Source organism: Pristiophorus japonicus, chromosome X, assembly GCF_044704955.1.
Source record: "Pristiophorus japonicus isolate sPriJap1 chromosome X, sPriJap1.hap1, whole genome shotgun sequence".
NCBI classification, from domain to species: Eukaryota; Metazoa; Chordata; class Chondrichthyes; family Pristiophoridae; genus Pristiophorus; species Pristiophorus japonicus.
This window is the reverse complement of record NC_092010.1, coordinates 33,159,688-33,181,885: the sequence shown is the minus strand read 5'-3', so window position 1 is coordinate 33,181,885 and position 22,198 is coordinate 33,159,688. Positions and strand designations below refer to the sequence as shown.

Below are 22,198 nucleotides of genomic sequence, written 5' to 3'. Positions count from 1 at the left end.
CTCTTGCCGCCAACCTCCTTGTTGCGGTTGCTATGGCGCTGGGAGAACCGACGGTTGCTAGGCGACCGCGAGAAAGCAGGAGTGAGCCGTGGGCCCGGGGCTGTCTCAGGAGGAGCGAAGCGAGAAGAGTGCGAGGGCCGGTGAGAGAGCGTGTGAGGTATGGCCCTGTCCCCGGCTCACACTGCCCGCCCAACACGGCCCGAGCCCCCGGCAGCAAGCAAAACTTGCATTTATATAGCGCCTCTCACGGTCTCTGGACACCTCCAAGAGCTTTGCAAACAATGAAGTACTTTTGGAGTGCAGTCACTGTTATATTATAGTAAAACACGGCAGCCAACTTGCACACAGCAAGCTCCCACACACAGCAATGTGATAATGACCAGATAATCTGTTTCAGTGATGTTGATTGAGGGATAAATATTAGCCCCAGGACACTGGGGAGAACTCCCCCTGCTCTTCTTCAAAATACTGCCGTGGGATCTTTTACATCCACCTGAGAGAGCAGACGGGGCCTCGGTTTAACGTCTCATCCGAAAGACAGCACCTCTGACAGTGCAGCGCTCCCTCAGTACTGCACTGGGAGTGTCAGCCTAGATTTATGTGCTCAAATCCCTGGAGTGAGACTCGAACCCACAACTTTCTGACTCCGGCGAGGATGCTACCCACAGCTAATATTCAAGATCAGCCATGTTATAAAATGGTTCTTGGAAGCCATTTTTGTTGCTGCATATTCTAAAGTGTTACAGTGACAAAGTTGGGAAAAGTCAAGGTCCATTGCCCTTTTTTATAATAGATTGCATTCTAATGGATAGCCCTTGTATGAATGGTCGCATGCTTTTTCCTGTTGGTGACCATGCAAATCTCTTTAGGAGTCTAAAGATTGAATCACCATGCCGAAGAAACCGAATAGAAAGATGGCCAAAATGTCTGATGAGGAGCATCTGCTATACATGCAGCAGAAATTACTGGAGGAAGAAGAGATGCAAAGAAAGAAAGAGGACATGCTGAGTCAATTCTTAAAGGTACTTCTCTGTTTCAAATCTGAGCGTTTTTCCGAAGTGTGGCTGGGCAATCTTTGTGGGCTTTGATTCTTCTGAGGAGGGAGAGTTAGGTCTGTTTACAACAACAATGACGTATATTTATATAGTGCCTTTAACATAGCAAAATGTCCCAAGGCGCTTCACGGGAGTGTTGTAAAAAAAAATTGACACCGAGCCACAGGTGACCAAAGCTTGGTCAAAGAGGTAGGTTTTGAGAAGCATTTTAAAGGAGGAGAGAGAGGTGGAGAGGTTGAGGGAGGGAATTCCAGAGCTTTGGGCCGAAGCAGCTGAAGGCACGGCCACCAATGGATTAAAATCAGGGAGGTTCAAAAGGCCAGAACAGGTGGAGCTCTGAGATCTGGGTGGGTGGGGGTTGGAGGAGTTTAGAGATAGGGAGGGGCAAGGCCATGGAGGAATTTGAAAACAAGGATGAGAATTTTTAAATCGCGGCGTTGCTTAACTGGTAGCCAATGTAGCGGGACTTGGTGCGAGTTAGGACATGGGCAGCAGAGTTTTGGGTGACCCCAAGTTTATGGAGTTTGTGAATGTGCAATGTCCCATTGCTGCTCTTTACTGTTTAATAAATCTCTGGTAGTTTGTACCCAAACTCAAGCTGTAGTGAAATGTAGGTCTGGCCACCTGGAAGTACATGATATAATTAGTGGCTGAAATACAGCAACAAAGGTTTTCTGTCTGATCCCTGGCCTTGCTATGAATGACCGTGACATTGGGCAGGTAAAGGCCCACTCTGGAGTCTTCTGAGTTACTGAATCCGAGAAAACAATATCTCGAGTAAAACCCTAACAACTTAACGCCATCCTCGCTAGGAATTGGGTTGGGATCGCCCAGACTCCTTTCGTATAATTACATCCAGTTCTTATTGACTAACCTGTTTATAATCAAAGTTGCAGTGAAGATATTCATATCTATTTTAAAGAAGTTGCATTGTAATCATTTAGTTATGTCCTACTGCCTCTTTCATTCTCTCTGCAATGCACAGCGCTCCCCAATGGAGCTGTCTGGAGGCAACCTGTTTCGCGCCTCTGCCAATGTTCCCTCGTAGAAGTTATGTAACCTATCACTTTAAAATTTATTTTTAGGGTATAGAAACATAGAAAATAGGTGCAGGAGCAGGCCATTCAGCCCTTCTAGCCTGCACCGCCATTCAATGAGTTCATGGCTGAACATGAAACTTCAGTACCCCCTTCCTGCTTTCTCGCCATACCCCTTGATCCCCCGAGTAGTAAGGACTTCATCTAACTCCCTTTTGAATATATTTAGTGAATTGGCCTCAACTACTTTCTGTGGTAGAGAATTCCACAGGTTCACCACTCTCTGGGTGAAGAAGTTTCTCCTCATCTCGGTCCTAAATGGCTTACCCCTTATCCTTAGACTGTGACCCCTGGTTCTGGACTTCCCCAACATTGGGAACATTCTTCCTGCATCCAACCTGTCCAAACCCGTCAGAATTTTAAACGTTTCTATGAGGTCCCCTCTCACTCTTCTGAACTCCAGTGAATACAAGCCCAGTTGATCCAGTCTTTCTTGATAGGTCAGTCCCACCATCCCGGGAATCAGTCTGGTGAATCTTCGCTGCACTCCCTCAATAGCAAGAACATCCTTCCTCAAGTTAGGAGACCAAAACTGTACACAATACTCCAGGTGTGGCCTCACCAAGGTCTTATACAACTGTAGCAACACCTCCCTGCCCCTGTACTCAAATCCCCTCGCTATGAAGGCCAACATGCCATTTGCTTTCTTAACCGCCTGCTGTACCTGCATGCCAACCTTCAATGACTGATGTACCATGACACCCAGGTCTCGTTGCACCTCCCCTTTTCCTAATCTGTCACCATTCAGATAATAGTCTGTCTCTCTGTTTTTACCACCAAAGTGGATAACCTCACATTTATCCACATTATACTTCATCTGCCACGCATTTGCCCACTCACCTAACCTATCCAAGTCACTCTGCAGCCTCATAGCATCCTCCTCGCAGCTCACACTGCCACCCAACTTAGTGTCATCCGCAAATTTGGAGATACTACATTTAATCCCCTCGTCTAAATCATTAATGTACAATGTAAACAGCTGGGGTTCCAGCACAGAACCTTGCGGTACCCCACTAGTCACTGCCTGCCATTCTGAAAAGTACCCATTTACTCCTACTCTTTGCTTCCTGTCTGACAACCAGTTCTCAATCCACGTCAGCACACTACCCCCAATCCCATGTGCTTTAACTTTGCACATTAATCTCCTGTGTGGGACCTTGTCGAAAGCCTTCTGAAAGTCCAAATATACCACATCAACTGGTTCTCCTTTGTCCACTTTACTTGAAACATCCTCAAAAAATTCCAGAAGATTTGTCAAGCATGATCTCCCTTTCACAAATCCATGCTGACTTGGACCTATCATGTCACCATTTTCCAAATGCGCTGCTATGACATCCTTAATAATTGATTCCATCATTTTACCCACTACTGAGGTCAGGCTGACCGGTCTATAATTCCCTGCTTTCTCTCTCCCTCCTTTTTTAAATGATAATGAGCCCTTGGTGCGAGTTAGGACACGGGCAGCAGAGTTTTGGGTGACCCCAAGTTTATGGAGTTTGTGAATGTTATTTCCTGGGGAGAATAGGCCTGAGGTCATGGAGTGAGTCAAAATGCTCCTGAAACCTTCTAAACATAAGAACATAAGAAATAGGAGCAGGAGTAGGCCGTCTGGCCCCTCGAGCCTGCTCTGCCATTTAATACGATCATGGCTGGCCTGATCTGATCTGGGCCTCAGCTCCACTTCCCCGCCTTCTCCCCAGAACCCTTGACTCCCTTATCCTTCAAAAATCTGTCTTGCAACATACTTGCTGAGACCAAGAAGGATCACATTCATTGATGAAGGCAGACCTGAGAAAAGAAAAGCAATAACTTGTATTTATATAGCACCTCGTCTGTCCTTAAGACATCCTAAAGTGCTTCGCAGCCAATGACTTACTCTTGAGTGCAGTTGTTGTGTAGAGAAATGCATCGGCCAATCTGTGAAGAGGAATGTCCCATAAACAGTTATGAGATGAACGACCTTTTGCTGGTGGTGTTGGTTGAGGGAGAACTCTTGGCCAAGACACTGGGAGAGCTCCGTGCTCTTCAAGTAGTGCCATTGGCTCGATCACGACCACCTGAACAGGTGGACAGGGCCTCAGTTGACTGTCTCATCGAAAAAAAATGGCAGTTTCGAGAGTGAGCTTGAATCTGCAACCTTCTGATCCAGAGGCAGCAGTGCTTTCAACTGAGCCAAGTGACACAAACTGAAGTCACGGAGTGAATGCAAGTGTTGCTTAGATCATACTCGTCAGGCTAAATGGAATCATAGATTGTATATATACGAGAAAAATCGGGAGGCCGGTGCACTGAGCCAAACAAACCTGGAAGATTCCAAGTTCCGTTGTTGGTCAGTGCAGAGATAGCTGATGTCAGCCAGCATAGCAGTGGCAATGCTACAGTTTGCCTCCGTGTTCCTGGGTTAAGGGAAAAGCAGCCTGGGCTCTCACTCCTGATCACACTCTCGTAGCCACTGCTGAAAAGTACGCATCAGGAGATGGTAGGTGAGGACAGAATTGGGCTTGGCTGTGATGCTCTCCACCACTAAACCACCAGCACTCTCACATACCCTGCCAGATTCACCCTGTGAAATCCGATATGAAGACTGGCTGTTTGAGCAAGCTGCATGACTCTTCAGGAGAGAACATATAAGAACATAAGAAATAGGAGCAGGAGTAGGCCATTCGGCCCCTTGAGCCTGCTCTGCCATTCAATAAGATCATGGCTGATCTTCGACCTCAACTCCATTTCCTGGACTATCCTTGAATCCCTTAATATTCAAAATCAATCGATCTCTGTCTTGAAAATACTTAACGACTGAGCTTCCACAGCCGTCTGGGTGAAGAAATTTCTCTTCATCTCAGTCCTAGATAGTCGACCCTTGATTCTGAGACTGTGACCCCTGGTTCTAGACTCCTCAGCCAGAGGAAACATCCTCCCTGCATCTACCCTGTCAAGCCCTGTAAGAATTTTGTATGTTTCAATGAGATCACCTCTCATTCTTCTAAACTCTAGAGAATATAGGCCTAGTCTACTCAATCTCTCCTCATAGGACAATCCCCCCATCCCAGGAATCAGTCTGGTGAACCTTTGTTGCACTCCCTCTATGGCAAGTATATCCTTCATTAGGTAAGGAGACCAAAGCTGTACACAATACTCCAGGTGCGGTCTCACCAGGGCCCTATATAATTGCAGTAAGACGTCTTTACTCTTATACTCAAATCCTCTTGTAATAAAGGCCAACACACCATTTACTTTCTTAATTGTTTGCTGTACCTACACGTTAACTTTCAGTGATTTGTGTACAAGGACACCCAGGTCCCTGTGAACACTAACATTTCCCAATCCCTCACCGTTTAAAAAAAATACTCTACGGCTAGAAATTAGATTTTTGGCGCAAACTGTATTTTTTCGCCAAAAATACCACTTTCGCTTCGCTACCGCTACAAGGCCTAAAATTCAGGCTTCAATTTGTGCAGCGGTAAAAATCGCCGTTGCGCGGGAATTTTCTGCAACTTTACTCCGAAGCCGATACCGCTGCGAGAGAGGCCTTGAGAGGGGAAAGACCAAAAAAAGTCAATTTAAAAAATCACAAAATATTCACGAGACACTTAACCATTGGATCGCTGAAAAAAAATTAAAAAAATAAAAACTCTTAACTTACCTTTTTTGCAGTTCTTCACACTTACCACTGCTCCAAGGGCTGCAACGCAGCTTTTTACCTGCCCGTATTTTTCGCGCTAAATTTTTGGCAAAAGCGATATTTCAAGTCTTGCACAGCGGCAGTCCGCTCCCCAGCGGTACTTAAAAACTGCCGCTGCAAGATGTCTCTGAATTTCCTGCCGATCGGTTTTTCGCCAAAAATGGCGAAATATCACCCCAAAAAAACGGTCGCAAGGTTGGCGAATTTTTAGCCCTCTGTTTTTCTATTTTTCCTACCAAAGTGGATAACTTCACATTTCTCCGCATTATATTCCATTTGCGGTGGATGGTGGGGGAGGGGGTATAAAATGAAATCCTTAGTCATATGTCTGTTGGATTCATTCTAAATCATTGCAACACTGGGGTATCGAACGTAATATACTGATCCGGAAGCAAAAGACGGCGGATGCTGGAAATCTGAAATAAAAAGCGAAAATGCTGGAAATACTCAGCGGGTCAGGCAGCATCTGTGGAGAGAGAAACAGAGTTAACGTTTCGGGTCGATGATCCTTCGTCAGAACTGGGAAATGTTAGAGATGTACCAGTTTTTAAGCAAGTCATCATCATAGGCAGTCCCTCGGAATCGAGGAAGACTTGCTTCCACTCTCAGCATGAGTTCTTAGGTGGTTGTACAGTCCACTACGAGAACCACAGGTTCTGTCACAGGTGGGACAGACAGTCGTTGAGGGAAAGGGTGGGCAGGGAGCCTGGTTTGCCGCACGCTCCTTCCGCTGCCTGCGCTTGATTTCTGCATTATCTCGGCGACGATACTCGAGCCCTCCTGAATGCACTTCCTCCACTTAGGGCAGTCTATGGCCAGGGTTTCCCAGGTGTCAGCGGAGATGTTGCACTTTATCAGGGAGGCTTTGAGGGTGTCCTTGTAACGTTTCCTCTGCCCACCTTTGGCTCGTTTGCCATGGACGAGTTCCGAGTAGAGCGCTTGCTTTGGGAGTCTCATGCCTGGCATGTGAACAATGTGGCCTGCCCAGCGGAGCTGATCAAGTGTGGTCAGTGCTTCAATACTGGGGGTGTTGGCCTAGATAAGGACACTAATGTTTGTGCGTCTGTCCTCCTAGGGGAAATGCAGGATCTTGCGGAGACATCGCTGGTGGTATTCCTCCAGTGACTAGAGGTGTCTGCTGTACATGGTCCATGTCTCTGAGCCATACAAGAGGGCAGGTATTACTACAGCCCTGTAGACCATGAGCTTGGTGGCAGATTTGAGGGACTGGTCTTCAAACACACTTTTTTTCCTCAAAGCGGCCGAAGGCTGCACTGGCGCACTGGAGGCGGTGTTGGATCTCGTCGTCAATGCCTGCTCTTGTTGATAGGAGGCTCCCGAGATAGGGGAAGTGGTCCAGCAGGGAAAGTGGGGAGGGGAGGAAAGAACAAAAGGGAAGGTCTGTGATAGGGTGTAAGGCAGGAGAGATTAAATGACAAAGGGGATGATGGTGCGGGGCAAACGGGGATGATAATGGGACAAGTAAAGAAATAAAAGATGGTCTAGAGGAGCTGTAAATGTCAACAGCTGAAGCATTACCAACAGCTGCTGGCCAAACAAATGGGAGTGGTGGTTATGGTCTGAAATTGTTGAACTCGATGTTGAGTCCAGAAGGCTGTAAAGTGCCTAATCGAAAGATGAGGTGCTGTTCCTCGAGCTTGCGTTGAGATTCATTGGAACAGTGTAGGAGACCGAGGTCAGAGTGGGAGTGGGGCAGAGAATTAAAATGACAGGCGACCAGAAGCTCGGGGTCACACCTGCGGATTGAACAGAGGTGTTCAGCAAAGCGGTCACCCAATCTGCGTTTGGTCTCCCCAATGTAGAGGAGATCGCATCGTGAGCAGCGAATATAGTATACTAAATTGAAAGGAGTACAAGTAAATCGCTGTTTCACCTGGAAGGAATATTTGGGGCCCTGGACAGTGCGAAGGGAGGAGGTAAAAGGGCAGGTGTTGCATTTCCTGCACTTTAATAGGAAGTGGAGCATGTGTTGTGGGTGATGGAAGAGTGGACCAGGGTTTCGCGGAAGGAACAGTCCCTTCGGAATGCTGAAAGGGCAGGGGTGCTGGAGGTGGCGTAAATGGTGGAGGATGATCCATTGAGTGTGGAGGCTGATGGGGTGTTGGTGGGGACAAGGGAAACTCTATTGTGGTTCTGGGAGGGAGGGAGGGGGAAGGAGTGAGGGCAGGAGTACAGGAAATGGGACATACAGTGGAGGGGAATCTTCGGTTGAGGAAAAAGGAAGACATATCGGAAGCATTGGTATGGAAGGTGACATTGTCAGAACAGATGCGATGCAGTCGGAGAAATTGGGAGAATGGAATAGAGTCCTTACAGGAAGCGGGGTGGGAGGAAGTGTAATCAAGGTAGCTGTGGGAGTCGGTGAGCTTTATTGGCTATGTTGGTCGATAGCCTATCCCCAGAAATGGAAATAGAGAAATCGAGGAAGGGAAGAGTTAGAGATGGACCATGTGAAGGCGAAGGAGGGTTGGAATATATAATACACAGATCACTTTGCCTTTTTTAAATTAATACATTTTTTATCCATGCTTGGATATCATTATTTTCCTAAATATTTACGGATCTTGGTTAATACTCTTTGCCATCCTGCTTGCTCCAGCGGTGTCCTACAGTACTTTAAATGCATACTTGAACAAATAGTTTTTTTAATTTATTAGCCTTTTTGTTGAGGTTTGTAAATTTTTCCAGAGATTAACTGGTGCCGAATAAACTCGGGACCACTTACACCTTTGTGATGGACCATCTGTTATCGTGATCTGTTACTGGGAAACAGTATATTACTTTATAGGACTACCTACGTGATGCCCTTTGCCTCTGAATCCCACCCAGTATTGCAAATGTCAGGCTACTGGAAACAGTATGATTATTAACATAGATACTGACTTCTGATTGCAAACCCGCTGAATAGACTTAAGTTACAGTTTTTATAGTTAAACACATGGAAAGCGGTCGTATGTTTTTGCATAAAACAGTGACTGTCACGGGAAATAAATGAGACTCAACAGATCTGGTTCTGAGTCACTGTTATCTCGATTACCATTTCTTGTAAGTCACAGTGCTCACAATAACACATTCAGTGTGCTTCTTGTACACAGGAAGGACGGCAGCAACATTATATAAGCCATGCTCACACGGAACGCAGGTCGGAGAATTGGGGATGCGATATCGTTACCCTGTTTCCAAGCTGTACTCCTTTTAAGTGTGACTTCCCTGTTGGGATTACAGAATTGACTCTCTCAAATAACAAATGGCAGGCAACGAGTTTAAGGAATTCTGCTGGTTTTCACAAGCCAACTTTCTCTATACGGAAGTGTTTAATGATTTGCAGATTTATAACAGCCTGCAATTTACATATCATTATCCGTTATTTATGTCACGGTTTGACTATCACACTCGTGGTGCGATTTACCTTACTCTTTCTGCATAAAAACCAATGTTCTTTCCCGACAGGATAAACTGTCCAAAGAAGAACACAACACCCGTCTCAACACGCTAAAGCTAAATGAGAAGTGGCGCACTGTGATGCGGGAAGCAAAAGCCTCAGATCTACGGAAGGACATTGAGATCTTGAGTCAAACCTTTGAAAGAATTGTAGATCGGAAAGACAGTGTCATCAGGGTGAGAGGAGAAATGGCCATTGTCCTAGAACTGTGTCATGACCTGTAACTAACTGTTGAATAAGGAGAGAAAGTGGGACCAGGCACAAACTTTTTTCACATTTTCATTCCTCTAGAGGTAACCGAGGCATCACTTTTTGTCAGGAAAAATCGATTCGCAGTGGTGAAGATTCTGCAGGGAAGACTGCCTTCCTGTTAAAGTGAGGGATTTCCATGCTTTATGGCTATCATTCTCCATTGTCAGCATTCAGATTGACGATGGCCACAAAATCCTTCCTTAGCCAATACAGCTAATATTTTCACTCTTTCTGTTTTGCCCGCAGCATATGGCAGGCCTGGCTGGCTGGCAGGACAAATGTAACACACTGCAAAGTCTTGGCCACTGCTGCACTGCAACCACCTGCACTTGCAAAGAGGATCCCAGGGTGATTTACCATTCACATACTTTTCCTGTTGGGAAGCATCATCATTATCATAAGCAGACCCTCGGAATCGAGGGAGACTTGCTTCCACTCCCAAAGTGGCTGAACAATCCAATACGAGAGCCACAGACCCTGTTACAGGTGGGACAGACATTCGTCGAGGGAAGGGGTGGGTGGGGCTGGTTTGCCGCGCGCTCCTTCCGCTGCCTGCGCTTGGCCTCTTCACACTCTTTGCGTTGAGACGCGAAGAACTCAAAACCCTCCCAGATGCTCTTCCTCCATTTAGGACGGTCTTCGGCCAGCGTCTCCCAGGTGTCAGTGGGGATGTCGCACTTTACCCGGGAGGCTTTGAGGGTGTCCTTGTAACGCTTCCGCTGCCCACCTTTGGCTCGTTTACCATGAAGGAGCTCCGCATAAAGCATTTGCCTAGGGAGTCTCGTATCTGGCATGCGAATTAAGTGGCCTGCCCAGCGAAGCTGATCGAGTGTGGTCAGTGCTTCAATACTGGGGATGTTAGCCTGGACGAGGACACTGATGTTGGTGCTTCTGTTCTCCCAGTGGATCAACATCAGTGTTGAGAAGCATCATGTCCACTCAGTACTTTGCACTGCTGTTGCTACTGAGATTGGGAATCAGTAATCCCAAACCTCTATCTTACCTGTCTGTAACTTTCGTATTGCAACAAAATGTTTCCGGTAATGTAGGATAGTGGAACTCCCAGCTCCTACATCACAAAGTATGGCGTTGAGGGGACTATTTAAACTCACTGAGATCAGAGGAACCAGTAATGTATTTCTAATGCCTCTCCCTCCAGGCTTTATCAAAGGATTTGGAAGAGGCAGAGGAACAGTATGCAACAGCCCTGCGTAACCATATTCAGAACATAGATAAGCTGGTGGATCTGCAGCGGAGTCGACTGCTCTTCATCGGGAACGGGTTTGAGGCAGAGTTGGAGTCACTGAAGAAAGAATTTGATGCCGAGAGGTGAGTGTTCAACTCGCACGTTGATTGGCAGTCGGTTTGGGATACAAAGGTGTTGCCATATGCTGATATCGCTGGCAGCCCTCGAGCTCTGAAATTAAACTTGTAAATCTTTCCAGAGAGCATGTGAACCACTCCTACCTTGGCAAAAAAATAAATCCGTTTTCATTTGCTTAATGCTCTTTTAATTACATAAGAGAACAAAACAACACCTTGTACTCAACGCAGTAAAAAGTCCCAAGGCGCTTCACAGGTGTGTTATAAAACAGAATTTGATACCAAGCCACATAAGGAGAAATGAGGGCAGATGAGCAAAAGCTTGGTCAAAGAGGTAGGTTTTAAGGAGCGTCTTAAAGGAGGATAGCGAGGTGGAGAGGTCTGGGGAGGGAGTTCCAGAGCTTCAAGCCCAGATAGCTGAAGGCACGGCCGCCAATGGTTGAGCGATTGAAATCGGGGTTGCACATGAGGCCAGAATTAGAGGAGCGCAGAGATCTCGGAGGATTGGAGGAGGTTACAGAGATAGGGAGGGGCAAGACCATGGAGGGATTTCATAATGAGGATGAGAATTTTAAAATCGAGGCATTGCTTAACCGTGCGAAGTGTAATGAAATGATGTCTTGGGGTTAATAGAAACATAGAAAATAGGTGCAGGAGTAGGCCATCCCGCCCTTCGAGCCTGCACCACCATTCAATATGATCATGGCTGATCATGCATTTCAGTACCCCTTTCCTGCTTTCTCTCCATACCCCTAATAAAGTGGTTGCTCTTAATGTAATTGTTGAATTCCATCTACATCTGAGCAGAGAGCTGATGATAATACAGCATGAGCAGGAGATGACCAATCTTGAAGATATCATGTATGCAATGGACCAGATCTTTGGTGACGCCTCAAATGATATACGGCAAGAATTCAACAGCACAAGGGATGACCTCAAAAACAAGGTGAGGAAGCTTGGACATTAATTCAGCGAAACAAGGTGTTGGATGCTATAACTGCTATCAAAAATACAGGAAATAACTGGATAACAACCAAATATATAATTTTAAAATGAAATCCTGAATTAAATTTGTGGCTGTTTTTTCTGGGTCTACATGTTATCGCAGAACTTCAAAGTGGTAAATGCATTTCCGTGTTCATACTGAACCCACCATCCTCTTCTGAAGACACTACCTTACATTCTTCATGTGAGCAAGTGTTGGCAAGCCATTGGATTGTGGGGAATCAGGACTGTGGGAGCATCATACCTGAGCCCAATCCTGTTCTCCAATGTCTGTGCATAATCACTTTCCAGAAGGGGTCACTGGACATCAATCTGGAACACAGGCCGATTTGGCTCTTCTCAGCCCAGGGACTTTGAAACCACCAGGACTTGGGCCTAGAACTTCCCTGGCTCAGCTACTTACTGGATAAACTCACCGAGCCAGCAGGGAAACCTTCAGGGAAGATCTTTGAGGCTCAGATGTGATGTCCCACATTCGAATAGTTTGCCGAAGCTTACTGAATAATGGTCACTTAAGGTGAGGTCGTGGCAGGCGTCCGTGGAACAGAATCGTAGTCAGTCGCTTCAGCGGGGAAAATTGGCAAGGTGGGAGGTGTTATGTACGTAAACCTGTAAATACCATGTCTAACCACCAGAGGGCTTATCCTCTGGAGTCCCAAGGGATCCCACAATCCCTTGGGAGCACCTGTATATAAGGAGGCCTCACAGGCTGGAGAGGCACTCTGAGATCTGCAATAAAGGACTACAGTCACACCTTACTTTGAGCTTGCAGTATCTGGTCAGATTCTTTATTCAAGACTTAACAGGAGGAACTTTTATTAAAAAAAAGTCTTTTGAACTGTCCTTTTTAAAAAAAAAAAAAGATCTAAACTAGTAGCTCTTATTGCTTCACATGTACATTAGAGGGTATGAAATATCAGTGGCAATATTCTGATTGGCTTAACTGGCGAAGTGGTAGATACACTTGACCAATATTAAACTCATTTTTTGTAATTTTTCACTCTTTCAAAATGTGCAACAATAAAGAGGGGTGAACCATGTTAATAAAGCATCCAGCACCAACTAGCAGATCAGAAGATAGCAAACTATTCCTCTACTTTGTAGATCAGCAAGAGTTCAGCAGGACTGAATCGACTTTCAGTCTGGTCATCGTAAGGGGTCATGTTATGAGTCTGTTGATCAGAAGCCTCTCTCGCCAGCAGCACGTATTAGGTGGGTATAGACTGCCCACAATGTTCTGACCAATCGATTCAAACTGGTCAGAAAATCGTGGACAAACATGCCCAAATTTCCAGTATGCGCTGCCAGGAGCGAGCTCCTCACCAACTGGTAAAGTTCCCCTATAATTTCCCACTTTTAAAATGAAAATGGTTAATAACTAATATTTTTGGGTCTTAATGACCACCATTCCAAATGATGGATAAGTGATTTTTCTGTGGCTTATTTCATGCAATAATGGCAGAACACTGGCCGATCACGAAGGGCCTGTAATAAATGCTCCTTTCATGCCTTCAAGCAGCTAACAAACCAATTCACTGGTATAAATGACACAGGTTTTGTTCATCCAGCTGTGGAATGTCCACATGTATCAATAATGGCCCTGTAGCAAAATGTGAAACGACCGTTTCACCAACTGAGCCACGAAGAAACTGGGTGAGCTTTTAAAAGAACGGCTTGTATTTATACAGTACCTTTCACAACTTCAGTACGTCCCAAAGCGCTTTACAGCCACTGAAGCACTTTTGAAGTGTAGTCAATGTTGTAATGCAGGAAACGTGGCAGATAATTTGCACACCGCAAGCTCCCACAGTAATGAGATAATGCCCAGATAATCTGTTTTAGTGATATTGGTTGAGGGATAAGTATTGGCCAGAACACCGGGGAGAACGCTTCTTCTAAATAGTGCCTTGGTATCTTTTATGTCCACCTGAGAGGGCAGACGGGGCCTCGGTTTAACATCTCATCTGAAAGAACTCCCTCAGTACTGCACTGGAGTGTCGGCCTAGATTTTTGTGCTCAAGTCTCCGGAGACTTGGACCCACAACCTTCTGACTCAGTCAAGTGTGCTGGCCACTGAGCCGTGGCTGACACTGTGCTGAGCGTCACTATGAATTTTGGTGAGGTGTGCAGCCCACCAACACACTCCATAGATACACAGCATGGCATTATGCCACAGAGCATCTAAACTCTGGGTTGACCCTTGCTACTGAGGAGGTCCAACAAGATGTATCTTGTTCTCAAAAGTAGCAGCAAGTTAAGGAAGAATATAACTGTAAAGTAGTAGCCCAGGGTAGCTAGTTCTGAGCTCGTCCTATGTCCTCTACACAGCTCGACTGCTCTCTCCTCCTACTTCTGCACTGCAAGATGCTATCAATGGCCAGTGCACCCAGGCTGTGGGACTGTATTATTCACTTATGTTAATGCTCTGGTGATCTTACAAAATCCTAACAGTAGGTTTGAGTTCAGGAGTCGCTTTTCATTTTTATTCTGTTTTCCCCACCCTGACATTCTGCACGAGGCTCTCATGAATGGCCTTTTAAAAAGTTCTTTGCTGTCCTTACCGAGCAAGTAGATTGTTCTTTCGATTTTAAAATGGCAGCAAGACTCATAGCTGCAGTACAAATAGTTTAAGTCTATTAACACTTTCTACTGTTTATACACAGAGGCTTTTTCATGAAAATTAACAGAGCAAAACACGGCCCAAGATCATGTTCCGATTAAGACCGCTTCATCAGTACTAATATTGAATTGTAGCAACGAAGACTGATCATTGTCTTTTCATGAATCTTGTTAAGAGTTGCTATCAAGCGGAAATTACTGCAGAATCCAAGATTGGCTTGCTGAAAAGAATAATTATTGATGTCATTTCTATTATTTCCAAATCACTTCAGCACTTAATGAGACAAATGGTGTTCTTGCTACATTTAGAGCCTGGAGGAGAAGCATTCACTCCGGGTTCACCTGGAAGGGTTAGTGGAAGATTTGTGGACGCAGTTCCAACATGCGTTGAAGAACTACATCGACTCAACCGAGGATCGGAAAATTGCATTTGAAGCACTGAAGGCACGAGATGAGAAGAGTGCAACAGAGATTGAAGCGCAGATGAAAAAGCTGCAGAGAATGCAAGTAGGTCTGATGAAATGCCGTTTGTACCTCTTGTCCTTTACCACGGTTAATGCAGAGTTTCATTTGACCATATTTGAAAAAAGGCATCCCGTTATGAACCAAGAATTATTACAGCTGCAACTTTGCTGAGGTTGAATTTGTATGCCATTTTGATATTGTTTGGAATATTAATAACCCTCTTTTTCTCTCTGCCGCGTCTTGTCCCTCTCGACTTTAGCTCTTCTGTACTTCCCTGTTGTGCCTTGTAAGCTCCAAGTATGCCATCCAACATGTTGTTCCCTGATAAGTCCTCACTGTTGAAACCTCAAGGTGGGATTTTATGAATGAGCACTGCCAGCGGGGAGCCTAACATATTGGGCAAATTCATTTTAATGGATTGAAAATTGTGAGAACCTTTGCGCTCCTGGTGGGAAAAGTTGAGAAAATTTATGTAGAATATCATTCCAGTTTCTCCTCGCAGTTTCCTCCTCCAAATTATTGTTTACCAGGACCTCAAACCTGTGTAGCTCCCTGCTTCCCTCCTTCCATCTGTCTGTTTTCCTACAGCATTTAAAACTCACGCTTGGTGGCACCTAATCACTACTTCCTGATTGACTTTGTCTTCTGTCCTACCCTTTTCAACTTTGGTCTTGCCTGTACTATAGCCCTTAGTTCTCAACAACAACTTGCATTTATATAGCGCCTTTAACATAGTAAAATGTCCCAAGGCACTTCACAGGGGCATTATAAAACAAAATTTGACATGAGATATTAGGGCAGGTGACCAAAAGCTTGGTCAAAGAGGCAAGTTTTAAAGGGGTGCCTTAAAGGAGGAAAGAAAGGCGGAGAGGTTTAGGGAGGAAATTCCAGAGGTTAGGGAAGGCACGGTGGGGCGATTATAATCTCAGTTTTTAAAAAAATCAGTATAAAATAAAGTTTAATCCCGATAGTGGTAACTGGAAGTTTGATTACTCCACTTTTTGTTTTTTACAAATAGGATAAAATAGCAGCCCTGAAGTTCAAGATGGCTGCCACTTCCCAAAAGTGTGAAGCACAGAATAAAAAACTACGAGATGAAAAGGAAACAATTAAGCAACACTTCATGATGCAGAAAAGCCAGATGAATTATCTCCGAGCATGTGAGCATGAGCGTCTCCTCAAACTAACATTCGAGAGTAATGCTGCAATCAAAGCACTGAAGAAAGTCTGTGATAAGGTAAGGTCACAGGTCCCTGAACTAAACCCGTTCGGAAAAAGGTTCATATTCACTCCAAAATTTCCATTAACACTAGTGAATGGAGGAAAGTCTACTCGATTGATATGCACAGGCCATGTGAGCCAGATTGTAATTTATCTGTTCCTAGAGAATCTCCGTGGCATTGCTCGGAGGGAGTGACGACAGTGAGATATCCCTGACATGAGCAGAGTGGGTCCGATGTGTATGAACGGTGAGATTGAGAAAGAATAGTGGGGGGGGGGGGGTACTAGGGAGTCTAGGTGTAGTTTGAAGTCACGAAGGATGTGGAACTGCTCAGTACAGAGGCTAAGGAGGACATCTTCATTGAAGACGTTGGGTTAGGGCTTGGATGGGGTAAATGAAAAAGATTTTGAATGAGAGGCAGGTGGGCAAGATGCTCGAAGGAGGAGAGGCCAAGGTGTGACTTGGCTATTCTGAAAGGTAATCGAACAAAGCTCCAGAATATTTATCGGAGTGACTATTTGTCCTAACTGTCCCCCCAGCGCAATTTCCACTAACCCTTTTCTGCGCATGTGTTGGAACCGGCCCCAAACACCACGTTACCTGCTGATCCACCGGCTGCTGAGCTCCCCGCTAGGCCGCCGAGCCATGAGCCGGGGGGGGGGGGGGAGGAGGAGGAGAAGAGAGGGAGCCTGGTTTGGTTGGGGGGAGGAGGGGGGGGGGGGAAAGAGAGAGAGCCTGGTTTTGGGGGGGGAGGGGGGAGGGGAAAGAGAGAGAGTCTGGTTTTGGGGGGGGGGGGGAAAGAGAGCCTGGTTTTGGGGGGGGGGGGGGGAAGAGAGAGAGCCTGGTTCGGGGGGGGGGGGGGGGGAAGAGAGAGAGCCTGGTTCGGGGGGGGGGGGGGGGAGAGAGAGAGCCTGGTTCGGGGGGGTGGGGAGAGAGAGAGACGGGGGGGGGGGGGGTAGAGAGAGACCGGGTGGGGTGAGAGGGAACTCGGGGAAAACAAATCACATTCTTCCAATCCCCTTTACACCCGACATCGTTGGAGTGGATAAAATCCAGAAGTCCCCACACTGACACTCATACCCAATAAACAATCCGCACACAATGCCCCATCTATGCCGGGTGGGGTGCGGGGGGAGGGTTAAGGTCTGGGGTAAGGAGGGACTTTGGCTGGAGGAGGGATGTGTCCTTTCTGACTTCAGAAGTCCAATGGATCATGTTACAATGTGCAAAGTTAGGCTGGGCGGTTCGATTTACACATTCCAAAGAAACCTCAGGATGTGGCTTATCCTCCAAGGGGACCAATCAGCAATCGGTCATGCGATAATGGAGAGCCAATCAGAGGAACGGCTGCAATTCAGTTGGTAAGAAATATTGGATGCATTTATTTGTACTAACACAATTCAGTGTGTAAGATTACTTCCAATTGCCTCATGTTCTGTTCAGATGATTAAGTACTTTGTGCTTTCTGCAAAATTCAACCTACCTTATGCACGTTCCAGCAGGAACTACACTACAGAATGTGTGATAATACCTGGCATTGTGTCGTCATCATCATCATAGGCAGTCCCTCGGAATCGAGGAAGACTTGCGTCCACTCTTAGAATGAGTTCTTAGGTGGCTGAACAGTCCAATACAAGAACCACAGTCTCTGTCACAGGTGGGACAGATAGTCGTTGAAGGGTGGGTGGGGCAGGTTTGCCGCACGCTCCTTCCGCTGCCTGCGCTTGATGTCTGCATGCTCTCGGCAATGAGACTCGAGGTACTCAGCACCCTCCTGAATACACTTCCTCCACTTAAGGCGGTCTTTGGCCAGGGACTCCCAGGTGTTAGTGGGGATGTTGCACTTTATCAGGGAGGCTTTGAGGGTATCCTTGTAACGTTTCCTTTGCCCACCTTTGGCTCGTTTGCCGTGAAGGAGTTCAGAGTAGAGCGCTTGCTTTGGGAGTCTCGTGTCTGGCATGCGGACAATGTGGCCTGCCCAGCGGAGCTGATCGAGTGTGGTCAGTGCTTCAATGCTGGGGATGTTGGCCTGGTCGAGGACGCTAATGTTGGTGCGTTTGTCCTCCCAGGGGATTTGTAGGATGTTGCGGAGACATCATTGGTGGCATTTCTCCAGCGACTTGAGGTGTCTACTGTTCATGGTCCATGTCTCTGAGCCATACAGGAGGGCGGGTATTACTGCAGCCCTGTGTACACAATTATTACAGTTGTGTTCTACTTGAGCATACCACATGTATTTAAACCGTGTGAAGAACTCCGATAGTAATTTAATGTGTTCAGGGGTTCCCTTTTATTCAGTGGGTAGCACCCTCGCCTCTGAGTCAGAAGATTGTGGGTTCAAGTCCCACTCCAGGGACATGAGCACAAAAATCTAGGCTGATACTCCAGTGTAGTGCTGAGGAAGTGCTGCACTGTCTGAGGTGCCGTCTTTCGGATGAGACGTTAAACCGAGGCCCCGTCTGCCCTCTCGAGTGGACATAAAAGATCCCATGGCACTATTTTCGAAGAAGAGCAGGGAAGTTATCCTCCGTGTCCTGGCCAATATATGCATCCCTCAATCAACATAACATAAAAAACAGATTATCTGGTCATTATCACATTGCTGTTTGTGGGAGCTTACTGTGTGCAAATTGGCTGCCGCGTTTCCTACATTACAACAGTGACTGCACTTTAAAAGTACTTCATTGGCTGTAAAGCATTTTGAGATGTCCAGTGGTCGTGAAAGGCGCTATATAAATGCAAGTCTTTCTTTAACATACTGGCCCACTTGGATAGAAGTGGATCCTGGTCCAACCTCAGTACTGTTAAACGCGGATGACCATTGTAGTCCATCTCAATGAGTTCTTACAAATGTAATTCTTATGGAGTCAATTTTGAATAATTGTTCTTCACGTAGTGAATGCTAACTCCTTTGATGTGTCCAGGGTGAACACATTCTGAAAGTGGCTGAGATGTGCAGGAAACTGGAAACGGAAGAGGAGAAAGTTCTTCCGTTCTACGCCTCCTCTCTGACTCCGGACGAAGAGAAAAGAGTTCAAACTCTGATGGTGACGAGGCCATGTGAAGAGTTGGCTCAGGTGAGTGGTGAACAAGCTCTAACTCAAAAACAGGGTTTGCTTAAGTTGGAATTTATTGGAAAGGTGAATTGCCGAAGGGATGATGTTGATGAAGTTTGAATCAGATAATCATTGGGTGGTGTTTATGTCCGGTAGGAATGGGTGGAGTAAGGTTAAGATTTGTAGGTATGGGAGAGTTTGGATCTGGTAGATGAGAGGAATTTGCCTCCGAAGAATATGAGTTAGTCTTGTGGAACATAGGCTGGATTTGGCTCACTTGAGTGCATGCTGCATTTAATTTGTGTAACTTCCCTGTATTTCAAGGATACTATTACTGTCCAACTGGATAGCAGACAAAATGATGCATCATTGTAACTATCACCATATTGTAATGAAATGAAGGGTTAATATTGGGTTCTGGCTTAACTTATTTAGTCGTGTTCTTGCCTGAAACCATAGCTGCAATCAGTCCAAATTGGGATTTGGATACAAAAGGCTGGGATTTTGCTGAAATGGGAGTTGCTTTTCCAGATCTGCTACACGTGATTGATCTTGCTAGATTCTCTCGAATGGTAAATTTGCACTTTGTCTTTTTCTTTAAGGTGATTATTGACTATGTGGCTCTGGAGCAATTCTGGAAGCGCTATAATAAGGTTCGCTTGGACCAGATTGTTTTGGAACAAGAGAAATCTTGCTTACTGCAGGAGAACAGGCAGCTCCGGCAACTCCTCAAACAGTATTTAGACGGAATCTCCGTCAATGAGGAAATCCTGTCGAACCTGAACCCCCTCATTGTCATCAACAACAAAACGAATGTTAAAATGAATATCCCTATGTTCGAAGGTACAGTCCCAAAGCCAGTTTACAATGTGATTGAAGCTGCACATTTCATTAACCACCATACAGTCTAACAATCACTTCAATTCATGTCTAAGTGGCTCTGTCTGCCCGTCTTTTACTTTCCTGACCAGTGACAAAACTGTGTGAGAATTCTTTACCTAATTATTAAATTAAATATCTACTTACCTGGTCATTTAACTTTCAATAAACAATATATGAATCCTAAACTACCCCAACTAGTTGTCAAATGTTTTGTATATATACATAGCTATCGAAACAAAACAAATTCATTCAACAATGTAAAGTGTTAATGTGCAAACAATTGTCGACCAAATTATCTTGCTTATCTTCTCGATTTAATAAAGTTATTCAATGTCCAATTCAGTAGGCGAGTGGTTGCAAATGATTTATCCAACCTGTTTCTCATGATGTATGTGAGGATTATGGTGTTTTATAACAACAGAGATCTTTATGCAACATGGGGCATAACACCAGGGCCACTGATTTATGGTGACCGAATTATAAAGTACTTACAGCACAGAAACAGGCCATTCGCCTGTTTATGCTCCACACAAGCCTCCCACCCCTCAACATATCCTTCTATTCTTTTCTCCCTTGTGCTTATCTCATCATAGGCAGTCCCTCGAAGCAAGGATGACTTGCTTCCACGCCAAAAAGGAATGAGTTCACAGGTGTTTCAATGAAGGACCTAATACATATCAAAGGGTGGAAGATGCCTGTACTTGGATTTTTTTTTTTAAACGAGTGGTGGTCGTTGCACACCAGCCACCACACGGGCTTGACAGAGTGAGGTCTTGGTCCAGTGGCAAGGATTACCCAGGACTAACTGGAGACCAGCTCTGCTGCACAGACCCAGTGCACACACACATCGCAGTGTGGGCTGGTCCATGCTGCCCCTGGGCCCTCACCTCTTCTGGGCCCTGAACTCACTCCTCTCCTGGGCCCTGGTCACTTCCCTCTACGGACTCTTGCTGCTCCTTCGCCCCTCCTGCTGTGCCTTGAATGTATCTATACTATTCGCTTCAACCACTCCCTGTGGTAGTGAGTTCCACATTCTCGCCACTCTCAGGGTAAAGAAGTTACGAAGTTACTCCTGAATTCCCTATTGGATTTATTAGTGACTGTCTTATATTTCTGGCCTCATCTGCAGGTGGCAACATCTTCTTCACGTCTACCCTTTCATAATCTTTTGAATGGTGCAACAGAGGTGTCTACTAAGGCAGCCGAAAGACACCATTGGGGGAGACCAAGATCTGGCCAATGATAACAATGAGCAATGCAAATTATTGTTTTACTGGGGCGATGTACTGGGTGGATGTATGGTCCCAATACTAATAGCGGTCAATCCTTCTCCCTTTGCTACCTTCATGTGCAGCTATATCTGGACGAGCTGGCTTAAAAATCACCTCTCTACTTCAGCAAAACTTGTACATCTAAGTGCCGCACTTACCTGTATCGGGCTGGTATAGCTGTATAATTTTAACTTCTGCAACCTTTCTCATTATAGGCTTGGATATTTATTTGGGCGGGTTATGTGGTGACGGAGAGTTTTGGACGGGAAGCCCAGAAGTCTGCGTGAGGTGAGCTCAGTGGAGTGCAGGCGCGGAGAGTGTTGTGCTGTGTGGGGACTGTTATTCCCCTTCTGCGGGAGACCATCAGCAGCAGGTCGGGGCCCTAAAAGGAGCATACCACTGCAAGGTACAGCGCGAGCCGGTCCGGGAGGGCAACGGCTGTGAAGAGGGCGACTGGATTGGACGTTACCAGAACGGTGATTGGAGTGTGGGCAGGTACAGCAGGAGCGGCGAGAGATTGCAGAGCGGTGTGATCGGGGCCCAGAAGAGGCGAGGGCCCAGGGGCAGCACGGGCCCAGCCCACACTGCGATACGTGTGCGCACTAGGTCCGTGTAGCAGAGCTGGTCTCCAGTCGTCTCGGTTAACCCTTGCCACTGGACCAAGACCTAGCTCTGTCAAGCCCGGGTGTGGCTGGTGTGCAACGGTCACCTCACGTTAAAAAAATCCACACACAGGCATCTTCCACCCTTCAGGATGTAGTTTGGGATCTGGAATATCAGGTCCTTCATTGTAACACCTGTGAACT

General features: G+C 46.0%; 1 protein-coding gene across 2 annotated transcripts; it reads left to right on the top strand.

Annotated features, from left to right (window-relative positions):
* The first annotated feature begins 49 nt into the window (after positions 1-49).
* On the top strand, positions 50-20,444 carry ccdc65 (coiled-coil domain containing 65). Of its 2 annotated transcripts, none has more exons than XM_070869541.1 (9): positions 50-157; positions 870-1,022; positions 9,306-9,473; positions 10,709-10,878; positions 11,680-11,818; positions 14,806-15,003; positions 15,980-16,198; positions 19,108-19,260; positions 19,842-20,444. In XM_070869541.1, exons 2-9 carry the CDS (start codon positions 891-893, stop codon positions 20,148-20,150), a joined length of 1,488 nt encoding a protein of 495 aa, XP_070725642.1. In that variant the 5' UTR covers positions 50-157; positions 870-890; the 3' UTR covers positions 20,151-20,444. The 2 variants fall into 2 exon arrangements, with proteins under 2 accessions (XP_070725642.1, XP_070725643.1); XM_070869542.1 differs by having other exon boundaries at positions 54-140.
* The last annotated feature ends 1,754 nt before the right edge of the window (positions 20,445-22,198 follow it).

What these genes read in the sequence shown, in the direction of transcription:
- ccdc65 (XM_070869541.1), top strand. Translation starts at nt 891, where the DNA reads ATGCCGAAGAAACCGAATAGAAAGATGGCCAAAATGTCTGATGAGGAG. An exon ending in GGGATGACCTCAAAAACAAG is followed by an intron (nt 11,819 to 14,805) that starts GTGAGGAAGCTT and finishes TGCTACATTTAG; the next exon opens with AGCCTGGAGGAGAAGCATTC. An exon ending in AAAAGCTGCAGAGAATGCAA is followed by an intron (nt 15,004 to 15,979) that starts GTAGGTCTGATG and finishes TTTTACAAATAG; the next exon opens with GATAAAATAGCAGCCCTGAA.